Genomic DNA, 14259 nt, shown 5'->3' with positions numbered 1-14259 from the left:
GGACTGATGTTCCAGAAGGTAGGTGCCATGGCAGAGAAAAGGCTCTTTTTCTTGATCCCATCAAGGGAAGCTCCTTGGCCAATGGAACCAGTAACATCTCCTTCTGCTGAAACTATTGGGACTGATAGATGAAACTGAAGAGAGGCAGTCCCTCAAAGAGCCTTGGTGGAGCAGTGGGCTAATGCCTCCTTAAGTAACACCAGCTGCCTGCAATTAGTGCAGGTTCGAGTCCCACCAGGCTCAAGGTTGACTCAGCCTTCCATCCTTCCGAGGTAGGTAAAAGGAGGACCCAGATTGTTGGGGGCAATAAGCTGACTTTGTAATAATGCCGCTTGGGGTGTGTGTGAAAGCCCTAATAAGCAGGCATATACATAGAATGAAGGCTACTGCTAAGCTTGTAAGCCGCCCTGAGTCTTCGGAGAAGGGCGGGATATAAATGGGATTAAAAACAAATAAATAAATAACCTGGCCTGATGCTATGTAGGGCTTTAACAGTCGTTTGTATTATGTCTTGTGGTTAAAAGGGCAATATAAAAGTAGTGTGCATCATAGATGTAAAAATCCCTTTTTTCTCAGATCTCAGAACAAATTTATATTGATCACTGCACAGGTGAAGCTTTGCAACTGTATGATACCTCTGTTTTATGAAAATCATTTTCTTTTCCTGAGTTCTTAGGAAAAATAATATCTAAAAAGATTGCTCTTTAAAAAAATAGACATTGGAGACCTAATGATAGTTTTGTGGCCTTTTGTTTCCTGCTGCAGCTTCAGGGGAGTCAAGGTAACGAAGTAGCTGCAATTGCAGGAGGATTAGTGGATGCAGAAGCACTGGTATCGCTCAAAGACTTGCTGAATAGAGTTAACTCTGATAATATATGTACTGAAGAGGTTTTCCCTACTGCAGGAGCTGGGTAAGAGATTATAACTAGATTGATCCCAGTAAAAGAAATGGTAATGGAGTATCTTGAGATAACTTGGCAAGATTAGAAATTTGGACAGAAAATGAAATTCATGCAGGTTCCTCCAGCCCTTATCCTTAAAGGGTTCTAAATGGTCTAAATGGTCATCAAGCATTAAATTAATAGTTCATAATTGGAAGCATATTATAAAAAATGAAAAACTTTTTTTCTAGAAAAAAGTAAACAAGCAGGCTAACTCTGCTCACAGCCTGGAGTTCGATCCTGATGGGGCTCGAGGTTGACTGAGCCTTCCAACCTTCTGTGGTAAAATGAGGACCCACATTGTTGGGGGCAATATGCTGACATTTGTAAACCTCTGTAAAGCACTATGGAGCAGTGTATAAGACTTATTACTATTCCTACTGGAGTGCCATATCGCAATTATATTTATGATTGTTTGTGCATTCTATTATAGAACAGACCTGCGATCTAATTACTTACTTAATACCAAGATTGCAGGAGTAGAAGAGGCAGATTTCCTTCTTCTGGTTGGCACCAATCCACGTTTTGAGGCACCATTATTCAATGCAAGAATTAGAAAAAGGTTTGTTAACATGTAATGAAATTTATTTTCTTTCTGGGGATTAGGAGGTACATTGTAATAGACCAGACATTCTTTTTTTATCATTTTTATCTTGAACATAAACATCATAGAATCAGAGCTGAAAATAATTCTCTAGGTTCTAGACCAACCGCCTGCTTAAGGCCATTAGACCAGTAGAGCATCTAGTATGGAAGCTAATTGTGTTTGCCAGTATGTCAGTAGCTCACATAAGATTCTGACATATAATGGGGGTTTTATCCTTCTTTTATATACTTTAATGCAGCTTTCCCAAACTACCTGCCTTCCAGATGTTTTAGCTTCTAGAAGACTTAACCATGGATTTATAGCCAGATAATTCTAAGACACATCTGGAAGGTGGCTAGAATGAAGGCAGCTGTGCTAATGAACAGTACCTCTTAAGCCTGTAATACTGAAGGGCCTTTTTATAATACAGAAGGATGCAGATAGGCATATTTCAAAGATAAAATGCTATTATCATAATCACCTATTGCAAAATGAATGAACCCCTGTCTGAAAGTCCCATTTGTTTCTGCATGTGCCACTTAGTTTTCCTTTTGGGAGAGGAATAATGCTGAATTATGAAATGTGCTCCCCAAGTCCCTAGGCTGTCTGCTGCTTAGAAGGAATACAGAAACTTCTGCAGATAGAGCCCAGGCAGAAAAGTACAAAAATAAACTCATCCTATGCAGCTTGCCTATATACCATGTTTTCCTGAAAATAAGATCCTGTCTTTTTTTTGCCTCCAAAAGAGCACTAGGTCTTATTTTCGTGGGATGTGTTTTCCATGGTCTCAACTCATGTCGGCGATACCGATACCCCCCCAACCCCCACTTCTTCTGAGGCTGCTCGTCACCGCCCATGTGCATTGCCCCTGGCCTCCATTTTGCCATAAGGGGCCTTCAGGAAATGCCTCTGCAACGGAGAATGGAGCTCCAGATTGACGTGCGCATCACCCCCGGGCTCCATTTTGCCATCAGAGGCCTTCAGGAAATGCCTTTGCAGCCAATAACTGAGCTGCAGATTGACACACGTCGATCTGGAGCTCTGTTCTCAGCTGCAGGGTCATTTCCTGAAGGCCTCTGATGGCGAAATGGAGCCCGGGGGCAATGCATGCCTGCGAGTGGTGGCAAGAAGCTGCAGAAGTGGGCCGTGAGGCGAGGCAGGTGTCGGGGCATGGGAGGCCTGGGTGCAACAGTAAGTGGGTGTGGGGTACGTCGGTAGCTCCACTTCCATCACTGCCCTAGCTTGATTTTTAGGCATGTGCCTCGCCCCAAAACTAGGGCTTATTTTTGGGATAGGGCTTGTATTAGACCCACCCCCCAAAATCAAACTAAGGCTTATTTTGGGGGTAATACAATATTGGAAGACCTTACATATTTTTGTGCTCACTCCTCTTTCAGCTGGCTACATAATGAGCTAAAAGTTGCTCTCGTGGGCAGTCCAGTTGATTTAACCTACACGTATGAGCATCTGGGAGATTCCCCACAGATATTATTAGACATTGCTTCTGAGAACCATTCATTCAGCAAGGTACTTTAAATAATAAACTCTGGTTTTGTCTCTAACTTTTCTTACAAAATTACAATGTCTTAACTATGGAGTGAATTTTCACTCATGTCTCATTATTTATAAAAGGTCCTGAACCAGGCAAAAAAGCCAATGGTGGTGATGGGCAGTGCAGCACTGCAACGTGATGATGGAGCAGCTATTCATTCAGCCATTTCTACTATTACACAGAATATTAGGGCAAAAAGTGGAATAGATGCTGACTGGAAAATTATGAACATTCTTCATAGGTTTGTCATTTTCTATTTTGATTTCTATCTCTTATACTGGAATCATAAAAAATTCTACCATAAAGTTGTTTATGTACAATTATTTTTATATTGCTTACCCAAGTGGTTTACAACTCTAAAACAATAAAAATTTCTATAAAAGGAGTTACCAATAAAAACCATGACCAAGCCAACAGCTCCCTGTTAAAATACTGATAATCTCTTATAGTGCTTTCTTCTCTGAAAGCTCTGTGAAAAGGCATGATTGCAGCTGCTTTCCTAAAAGGTAATAGAACAGTGGCAATTTCAGGGGAACAAGACTGTGATCAAGCTCATCCTGGATATTATTCCCAAAGGTAACAAAGACCCAGCCTTCAGCCTGGAAGCAAACCAACAATCAATGCAATTCCTATAGTCTTAATGTCACTATGATGTATTTTCAGGCTTGCAAGATTTTGTAAAGGGAACCTTTCAATAAAGATAAAACTAGTGTTTCTGGATCTGCTGCTTCTCTGGACAACTACCCTGGAGCCAAATGGCTTCTAAAGAAATAATAGCTCTGTTTAATAGGGTTCTTTTTGAGCCTATTCTGTTTCATCGAGACCAGGGGTGTCAAACTGCCGGCCCGTGGGCTGGATGCATCATGGCAAAACGCGCCCACCCCATTGCCGGCAATGGGAAAAAAGTCACGATATGTTGCGACACGTCACGTGACATTGTGAGTGACACCCCTGATCTAGATTCTGAGTCTCTAGGCACTGGGTCAGGACTTCCTTGTTAACTACAACCATCTGGCTGAATTATAAAATAAAATGTTTAAAAATGAACAGAATATTAAAATTACTGATTTCCCACTGGTTTGAATAAATTACAGTATTTTGATATTTAGAAAGAGGGTTAGCTCAAATTTATTTATTTATTTGTTTGTTTGTTTTTATATACCGCCCTTCTCCCGAAGGACTCGGGGCGGTGTACAGAGCAAGGCAAGTATACAGTAAAACAATAGTAAAACAAATGAAACCCCAGAATCTATCAGGCCAGGCCGGCTTGCTGGAATAGGTAGGTTTTTAAGTCATGCCGGAAGGTGCGAAGGTCGGGGGCCATCCGGATTTCGGCAGGCAGGCAGTTCCAAAGGGTTGGCGCACCCACCGAGAATGCTCTCCCCCTGGGGGCCACCAGCCGGCATTCTCTGACCGGTGGCACCCTGAGGAGGCCCTCTCTGTGGGAGCGCACAGGACGGAGGGGTGTTGAGGCTGGCAGTAGGTGCTCCCATAGGTAATCCGGACCCATGCCATGTAGGGCTTTGTATGTCATCACTAGCACCTTGAATTTCACTCGGAAGGCAACTGGAAGCCAGTGCAGCTCACAGAGGAGAGGTGTAATATGGGAGTATCGGGAAGCCCCCAAAAGTGTTCGTGCAGCTGCACTCTGTACCAGCTGAAGCTTCCGAGTGGCTCTCAAGGGCAGCCCCATGTAAAGAGCGTTGCAGTAGTCAAGGCGAGAGGTCACAAGTGCATGGGTGACTGTACGCAAGGCATCCAGGTCCAGATAGGGTCGTAGCTGGCGCACCAGGCGAACCCGAGTGAAGGCCCCCCTGGTCACAGCTCCTATGTGATCTTCTAAGGAGAGCTGTGAATCTAGGAGGACACCCAGGTTGCGGGCCCTATCAACGGGGGGCAATAACTCACCCCCAATATTAAGGGATGGAATACTCTGAGTATCCTGGCATGCCGGTATGTACAGCCATTCAGTCTTGTCCGGGATGAGTTGAAGCCTGTTTCTCCCCATCCATTCCCGGACCGCTTCCACTTGAATACGTTCAGAATGACATGAACATTTTTTTCAGAATTGAAGATGATTGAACTCTACATGTAAAGATTCTTTTTATATTAAAACTTTCTCTCCTTACACTTCTAAATTACATGTTTGGTATGCATTTTGTATATTGAAATCCAGAGTCTAGAAAGTAGATAATGTAATTAGAGTAAGCTTTGTCTTTGTAGCTTTTAGGATATTTCATGGCTATGGATCTGAACAAGTAATCCATACATTTCAAAATTTTTGAGATACAAAAATCTATTTTGAGAGAAGATATACTCAGTTGTAAAGAAAAGACTTAGCTCATTTAGCTGGGTGCTTTTCCAAAATGCTTTTGCCAAAGATAGTAAAGCTAACCAGATATGGGAAGATTTATTCTTTTTCAGCAATACATGGTTCTACAAAATAGGAAATTGTTCAAAAATATGCACACCTTATAGTCAAGGGTCAAACATTTGGGGTTTATCAAGTCTTTCAAGTCGGAGAACTCTGGCTGAAACAATAATCTCTTCCTCTACAGAGTGGCAAGCCAAGTAGCTGCTCTTGACTTAGGTTACAAACCAGGAGTAGATGCAATCAGGAAGAACCCTCCTAAAGTGCTGTATCTCTTAGGGGCTGATGCAGGTTGTATAACTCGACAAGATTTGCCTAGGAATTGCCTTATCATTTATCAGGGTAAGTAACATCACTGCAGTTCTTTACTTTGCATTTGACTTGGCAATAAACTAAATCTGTGTCTGACCTGCAATCCAAAACTACTATGGATGATAAGACACATACAGATTATTGTTTTGAATGAAACAATGTAAATGTCAAAAGTTCTGTTTTGAAAACTTGTTTCAGTAGCAACATTTTGAGGGTTCTGACTGTTACAAGTATGGTAGTTGGATTTTGATAATTTTGCTTTTTTAAAAAACAACAGCAATTATACTATGGTAGTACAACAGTAGACATCAGTCATGTCACTTCTGCTTTTGGTTTAAAATTGATGAGTGAGAAAAAGACATCTGCTTGAGGCTGTGAGCCCAGTAAGTTGCTACTGATTTTGATTTTGTTTTATCCCTTGTTTTGTTTAATACCTTGCTATGGGAACTTATAACTCTTGTACAATAATAGCTAGGAAGGACGCACTTTTATTATTGTAAATTTCCAGGCAGATATTGCAAAGTGTATGTATGCACTACTGCTATGTAAAGAGATACTGCTGAAGTTGAGTAAATGTATAACACAAAGACCACTAATATAGTGTTGATGTGGGTTGGCTTGTTAGGCTTTGGTGGGATATTGAGCTTCAGTATGAAATGCAAAGATTCTCTGTTTATCTGGACTAATTTGTTGAGATTTGCTATTTATGTGACTACTTTTGCCTGTACTCTTTGTTCAGAGAACGTTTCTGATAAGAGACACTAAACAGATTTTTCACTACTGTAGATCCCTGCAGATCTATATCCTTATTGTTTACACTAATTTTAGTTTATTTTTATTCTAATTTTAATGTTTTCAAAACTGTTTTCAAAATCATCCATTCAACCCATTTTTTTGTAGTATGGGTAGTAATTGATACTAATTGTGGACCCACCTACTCTCATGGCCCTAATATGAAAAACAGGAATGGCAGGTGGTCCTGAGCGTTTACTGTGGTCAGAACACTTGTGGTTTTAATGTTGTTCCGTTTGTTTCATCCCAATGAAAGCAGGGCGGTTTTGTTCTGAACCAGTAAAGTTTAACTTTAGGCCAACTAGCTGCTAAAGGAAACTAAATTATTACTGAAAGTAATCCAGGAACTGTGCACATGTCTATTATAACATTTGTTAGACTATTTCCTTTACCTGAATTGCTAGAGTATTTGCATACAGAAACTTGTCATGCCAAAGTGACCAATTCTGGCAAGAAAATAAATTGAAAGGGCTACATATATAACTTTTATTATTATTCTTATAGTAATTTTAAATGTTAGAATTAAAAAGAAAAACTATTATTTAAAATAAAAGGAAAAAACAAAAAGTGCAGAACAGATAAAGAAAAAAAAATATAATACAGTAAAAGAAACCTATCAAGAAACGACTTCCCCTTTCATCACAATTATAATTTTAGTAACTTATCAGCCAGTTTCTTTGTCCAATGTAGCATCTTTTTCCCTACCATTCTTGTAGCCTGTCATTTTTAAATTCACTTAAAGTTCACTCTCAATTTTGTTGAGTTAAAACTTGTTCCTTTTTCATATCATTTTTGAAACACAGCATATCTATAAAGGCAGACACTCTTAAAATTAACTTCTGAGTCCATTCTTTAAAATATCTTTCAATATGTCCAATGTTAAAATATTTTGCTTCATCTTGTATTAAATCAAGTGAAATCAACTTAGTAAATCGAGTGCTCTTCCCCTTTAATTTTAATTTTTAGCTCCTGGCATGCACAATTGTGTCCAGCATAAATTTGCATTGCAGTTGCAAATTTTGTTCATTATGTGGTATATGGAAGAGTGAACTCACTATCTAGAGTGAGCAGGCATTTTTTTTTCCTCCTGGGATCCAGAGTTTTGTTGCTACCTGGGGAGGAGGGTTAAACAGCCCCTCCCTCTCTTTAACTGGATATATATATATATATATATATATATATATATATATATATATATATGTGTGTGTGTGTGTGTGTGTGTGTGTGTGTGTGTGTGTAAAGGTAAAGGTTCCCCCGCACATGCGTGCTAGTCGTTTCCAACTCTAGGGGCCGGTGCTCATCTCCGTTTCAAAGCCGAAGAGCCAGCGCTTGTCCGAGGACGTCTCCGTGGTCATGTGGCCGGCATGACTAGACGCCAAAGGCGCACGGAACGCTGTTACCTTCCCACCGGAGTGGTCCCTATTTTTCTACTTGCATTTTTACGCGCTTTCGAACTGCTAGGTTGGCAGAAGCTGGGACGAGTAACAGGCGCTCACTCTGTTACGCGGCACTCGGGATTCGACCCGCCAAACTGCCGACCTTCTGATCGACAAGCTCAGCGTCCTAACCCGCTGAGCCACCGCGTCCCTCTATATATATATATATATTATTAAAAAAGGAACAGAAAGCAAGCATGCACGACCACTGAGAGGCAGAGTTAAAAAATCAGGAGGAAAAAGCCCAACTAGAGTCTGCACATCTAAGCAAACCTGCAAACCAAACCAAGTCCAATAATTACATACTTTTTTATTTTGATGTTTTATTGTATAACACCCAGAATCCCTCTTTGAAGGAGATGGGCAGTTCAGAAATTTGAAACATAAATAAAAAAACATACTAAAATTAATTGTAAAGTCTCAATAGAAACTAAAAGTCCCCATACTATATAATATCAACAAATCACGTAGATCTAATCCATAAGCGTGCAGTTTATAGCCAATAGCATATATAAACTGGAACAGCTGTGTTAATCTGTGATGGAGAAAAAACGAGTCTGGTACCACCTTTTTGGTTTACAAATGTTTTGAAATGCATCTGTCTCACATATAATCTGCATAGCCAATCTGTACTTCCTCACTCCAATTTAATTCCTACATCAGTGTAGCCACTGTAATGCATCTGATGGAGTGAACTGAAGCTGACAAAAGCTTAAGCCTTCATAAAATTGGTTAGTTGAAAAGCTGCTCTCCAAAGCTTATCTGGATAAATAGTATACTGTGTAGCATGAATTTAGAATAAATAGAGCTGTTGGAAATCTGTGAAACTGGAGATTTGTTGCATGAATTATTTGGATTCATTTTTATGTGGATGCATAATGTACATTTAATATTAATAATTAAATATTAAATACTTCTATTTCAAAAGTGGTGTCTGAAAGGAACCACTCAAACTTTGTAATACTTGTACTAACAGAGAGGTTGTAGCTAAATAAATAAGTGGGTTGCAAAATTACAAAGCCCAATATAAAGTTCAGTCAGAAATAAAAAAGTAACCCCACTGGTACTGCAATCCTTTTCAGGTCACCATGGTGATACTGGAGCTTCTATGGCTGACGTAATTCTTCCAGGAGCAGCTTATACAGAAAAGACTGCAACCTATGTAAACACCGAAGGCAGAGCTCAGCAAACCAGAGTAGCAGTGACACCACCTGGCATGGCAAGAGAGGACTGGAAAATTATTAGGGCACTCTCTGAGGTACTGTAAATGCCCTAATCACTGAATATTTCCCAAGAGATTGAATTAATACTTGACAAAATGAGTTGGTTGTATTTAGAAGTTGAAATCATGAACTTTCTAATTTAGCCAGTCTTTGAAAAGTGATTGATGACAAAATTAACAGAAAGATCATAGTAATATAAATCATATGTCTGTAGTGACTGTATTTTCTGGAACTGAGGGATTTGAATGTAAAAATTGTTACCGTATTTTTCGGACCATAAGACGCACCATTAGAGCAGGAAAACAAGAAAAAAAAATATTCTGAACCAAATAGTACCGATATACTAGGAAGGAAGGAGGGGAGAGAGAGAGAGAAGGAAGGAAGGAAGGAAGGAGGGAGGGAGGAAGAAAGAGAGATAGAGAGAAAGAAGGAAAGAGAGAAAGAAAGAAAAAGAAAGGAGAGAGAGAGAAAGAAGGAAGGAAGGAAGAAGAAAGAAAGGAGGGAGGATGGAGGGAGCAAGGAAGAGAGAGAGAGAAAGAAAGAAGGAAGGAAGAAAGAGAGAAGGAAGGAAGAGAAGGAAGGAAGGAAGGAAGGAAGGAGGGAGGGAGGGAGGGAGGAAGAAAGAGAAAGAAAGAAAGGTAGGTACCGGTAGTTTGTTTTCCCTGAATAGGTTTTCTAAGATGCCGAAGCAATTTCAAACAATTAGCAGTATTATCTTGAAATCACTTCCAATAAACTTCGCAGAGAAACCTGCAGGGTTTAGTTTAGCAAAAACTTTCTTTAGCAGCGAGGTAAAAGAAAGAAAATGTGCGCGCGCAGGGAGGGGGAGGCAGTCAGAAGGCATGGCAGGCACGTCTGTATTTCCTCCCCTGCCGACCAATCACAGGGGCGGGGCGGAGAATTCCATGTCTTCATTCAATCACGCCTCTCCAATGGAGCTGATGGACTGCGCTGACTGAACGGGAGACAAGTGTTTTCGCTTACCTTCGGACCATAAGGCGCACCTAGTTTTTCCACCCACTTTTGGGAGGGGAAAAGTGCATCTTATGGTCCGAAAAATACGGTAATTCGTATTTAAAAGCTTGTGGACAATAAAATGTGCATTTTGACAAAGGTGGGTATAGTCTATGTATTTTTGCTTTACTATATAAATGGTGGGTATAGTCTATGTATTTTTGCTTTACTATATTGAGTTAAAATTGTTTCATGCTGAATAGATACTATTATATTTTTAGGCCCAATATTCTAAAAAATATTTTTGTGACACTACCAATAGCAAAGATAGCAAGTTTGCTTTTTTACATCTCTTGTGCTATTCATAAGAAATATATTTGCTACCTTATTAAATTGCAAAATACAGTAATCTTAAATGGTTAATCCACATGACATAGCTACAACTGCAACTTCTGAAATTACAGTGCATTCAGAAAGTATTCAGACTCCCTTCACTTTTGTCAATTTTGTTATAGTGCAACCTGATTCCACAGTTGTTGAAATTCATTTTTTGTCAGTACCTCATAATAACAAAGTGAAAACAAAAGTTTAGAAATGACTGTAAATTTATTAAAAAGGAAAAACTGAAATATCACATTGGCGTAAGTATTCAGACCCTTTGCAACAACACTTGAAATTTAGCCCAGGTCCTCTTATTTCTCTTGATTGTTGCTTACATGTTTCTACACCTTGATTGGAGTCAACCTGTGGTAAATTAAATTGATTGGACATGATTTGGAAAGGTACACCTCTCTATAGAAGGCCTCACATCTGACAATGCAGATAGCAGCAGAGCAAAAGCCACGAGGTCAAAGGAACTGCTTGTAGAGCTCCGAGACAGGATTTGTGCAATGCACAAATCTGATGAAGGCTACAATAAAAGTTTTGCTGCACTGAAGGTTCCTAAGAGCACAGTGACCTCCCTAATTCTCAAATGGAAGACGTTTGGCATAACTAGGACTCTTCTAAGAGCTGGTTGCCTGATCAAACTGAGCAATTGGGGGAGGTCTTAGTAAGAGAAGTGACCAAGAACCCAATGGTTACTCTGACTGAGCTCCAGATATCTAGTGTGGAGATGGGACACAGTTCCAGAAGGACAATAGTACTGCAGCCCTTCACCAATCTGCGCTTTATGGTAGAGTGGCTAGACGTAAGCCTCTCCTCAGTGCAAAGCATGTGAAAGCCCGCTTGGAGTATGCAAAAAAAGCACCTGAAGGATTCTCACACTGAGGAAAAAGACACTCTGGTCTGATGAAACCAAGATGGAGCTGTTTGGCCTCAATTCTAAACATTATGTCTAGAGGAAACCAGGCACTGCTCATCACCTGACCAATATCATCTCAACAGTGAGGCATGGTAGTGGCAGCATCATGCTGTGAGGGTGGTTTTTTAGCAGCAGGGACTGGGAGTCTGATCAGGGTTGAGGGAAAGCTAAATTGGACTAGATGACCTCCAAGGTCCCTTATTGTTATTGTTATTATCAAATGGAGCAAGGTACAGGGATATCCTCAATGAAAACCTAAGCCACAGCGCTCAGGACCTCAGACTGGGCCAAAGGCTCATTTTCTAACATGACAATGATCGTAAGCATGCAGCCAAGACAACACAGGAGTGGCTTAGGGACAACTCTGTGAATGTTCTAGAGTAGCCAGCTTGACCTGAACCCTATTGAACATCTCTGGAGGGACCTAAAATGTCTGTCCACTGACGGTCAACATCCAAACTAGCCTGAGAGGATTTGCAAGGAAAAATGGCAGAAAATCCCCCATCCAGGTGTCCAAAGCTTGTCATGTCATGCCCGAAAAGACACGAGGCTGTAATTGTTGCTAAAGGTGCTTCAACAAAGTACTAAGTGAAGGGTCTGAATACTTATGCCAATGTGATATTTCAGTTGTTTTTAATAAATTTATAGACATTTCTAAAATTTGGTTTTCACTTTCTCATTATGGTGTACTGAGTGTAGATTAATGAGAAAAAAATGAATTTCAACAACTGTAGAATCAGTCTGCAGCATAACAAAATTGACAAAAATGAAGAGTATGAATACTTTCTGAATGTACTATATATAATTTTGGGGATGTATGGTGCAAATATAGATCTCAACAAAAAGAAATATATCCACATTGGATCTTGAGTTTCTTTCTTTTTTCTCTTTGTCTTTTAGCTGACTGGTGTGACTCTCCCTTATGACAATCTTGATCAAGTGAGGAGGAGATTAGAAGAAGTATCTCCTAATTTGGTTCGATATGATGATGTAGAAGAAGCCAACTATTTTATTCAAGCAAATGAATTGTCCAAGTTATGTTCCATTATACCATTTGGATATAAAAACTTAAAGATAGTTACTTTTCATATAAACTATTATAAAATTGTCATTGCTTGTATAAAAGGTGACCTAGTACAATAACATATTAGGTTTAGAAGGCTTGTAATATATTACATAAGTACTCTTTCCAGCACTTTCTTCTGGGGTTTCCTTACAGCTGTTTTTTTAAAAAAAACTTTTTTTGTCTATCTTATGAAACATTCCAGTATATAATGAATTCTTTGGGGTTTTATGTGACCCAGCATACAGATATCTTGTGTGATGGAAATTTGCTAATATTTGCCATTCTTTATTTAAATTATAGGTAGTGAATCAGAAACTTCTTTCTGATCCTCTTGTTCCTCCTCAGCTTACAGTTAAAGACTTTTATATGACAGGTAACAATTTTCTTCCTTCATGTATGCAGATTTCCTATATAATTAAGTAGCAAACAAAGTGTGTTTTGTTTATACTTGAAATATTTGACTACTAAAAACATTAGTTGTTCATTGATCATAGTGACTGAGTTCACATATTCTACTAAGCCATATAGCATGTTTTACAAGCTTTAGTGGCTAGATTTTATACAGCATACTAATTCAAAACCAAATTATTTCAGTCAATACATAACCTATCCACCAAGTCAGACTTTTAGAATGATAACACAGATGTTTATCTTTGCAGATCCAATAAGTAGAGCTTCGCAGACAATGGCTAAATGTGTGAAAGCAGTTACACAGGGCGCCAAAGCAATTGAAGAACCCTCCATCTGCTAAAGAATGAAATCCAGCATCCATCAGGCACTATTATGATCGACTAATATTTTTAAATTAGCAACTGTTTTGTGGTCTCTTTTTGTTCCTATTTTCTTTATGGAACAAGTGAAAGTTATTACAACCAATTCTCTAGCATGTATTGGATAATTTTGTTTAGCACCATTTATCATACATAAGATATTATGTATACTGAATGTGTACAAATAGAGTGTAAAATTAAAAGTACTGTATAACCAAGACTATTGAAAAGCAGTGTGACTCTTCAGTAACCAACATTTATTTTATTTACACACACACACACACACACACACACATACCATACATATCTCTATCTATCTATCTATCTATCTATCTATCTATCTATCTATCTATCTATCTATCTATCTATCTATCTATCTATCTATCTATATCTATGCAAGTAGAGAGCAAATTTTCAACAGTGAAATTCAAGATAAAAACCATCTTACATTTCAGTGTATTCTATATTTGTAGTTAAATTGTTGGCTTGTGACTGTGACATTCAACATACTTGAGATTATTTTATAATTACATATAACTTTTATTCAAAGAAATACATTTTGTCTCAATCCTGTTGATTTTAGGAGAGGTGCTTCAAGTCACTCTCAACTAGCCTGGACTAATCCCTGCAGTATTCTTGGCATCAATTTTAGAAGAACTTTGCCAGTGCCTTCTTCCTAGGGCTGAGAGAGTGTGACTGTTCCAAGATCACCCAGCTGGCTTTGTGCTTAAGGCAAGACTAGAATAGAACTCAGCCTTCTGGCTTCTAGGTTGATGCCTTCATCAATACAACAAACTAGCTCTCTCCTTTAAATGGATTCATCTTGAATTCTAAATGCAGTGAATGGTGATATAATTACTGTACTTAGATCCTTCCAGAAACCCAAACCAGAATGGTATGATTATGTAATATATGGATTTTGAAGCAAACAATTCTCCAGAGCTTAAAAATTA

The 14259-nt window shown here is 39.0% G+C and overlaps 1 protein-coding gene across 5 annotated transcripts in view; it reads left to right on the top strand.

Annotated features, from left to right (window-relative positions):
- NDUFS1 (NADH:ubiquinone oxidoreductase core subunit S1) overlaps nt 1-13524 on the top strand; it is a 45938-nt gene extending 32414 nt beyond the window's left edge. For 3 of the 5 annotated variants that reach the window (XM_081336353.1, XM_081336355.1, XM_081336354.1), the window contains exons 11-19: nt 766-911; nt 1375-1503; nt 2925-3054; nt 3160-3320; nt 5638-5792; nt 9073-9248; nt 12371-12505; nt 12837-12909; nt 13196-13524. In XM_081336353.1, coding sequence (XP_081192479.1) covers nt 766-911; nt 1375-1503; nt 2925-3054; nt 3160-3320; nt 5638-5792; nt 9073-9248; nt 12371-12505; nt 12837-12909; nt 13196-13287 — 1197 coding nt within the window. In that variant the 3' untranslated portion in view covers nt 13288-13524. Of the gene's footprint in view, nt 1-765; nt 912-1374; nt 1504-2924; nt 3055-3159; nt 3321-5637; nt 5793-9072; nt 9249-12370; nt 12510-12836; nt 12910-13195 lie in introns of all 5 variants that reach the window. The other 2 variants (XM_081336356.1, XM_081336357.1) reach the window with 1 other exon arrangement.
- The last annotated feature ends 735 nt before the right edge of the window (nt 13525-14259 follow it).

This window comes from Vipera berus (assembly GCF_964194415.1).
Source record: "Vipera berus genome assembly, chromosome: 1".
NCBI lineage: Eukaryota > Metazoa > Chordata > Lepidosauria > Squamata > Viperidae > Vipera > Vipera berus.
This window is presented reverse-complemented; position numbering and strand designations above follow the sequence as displayed.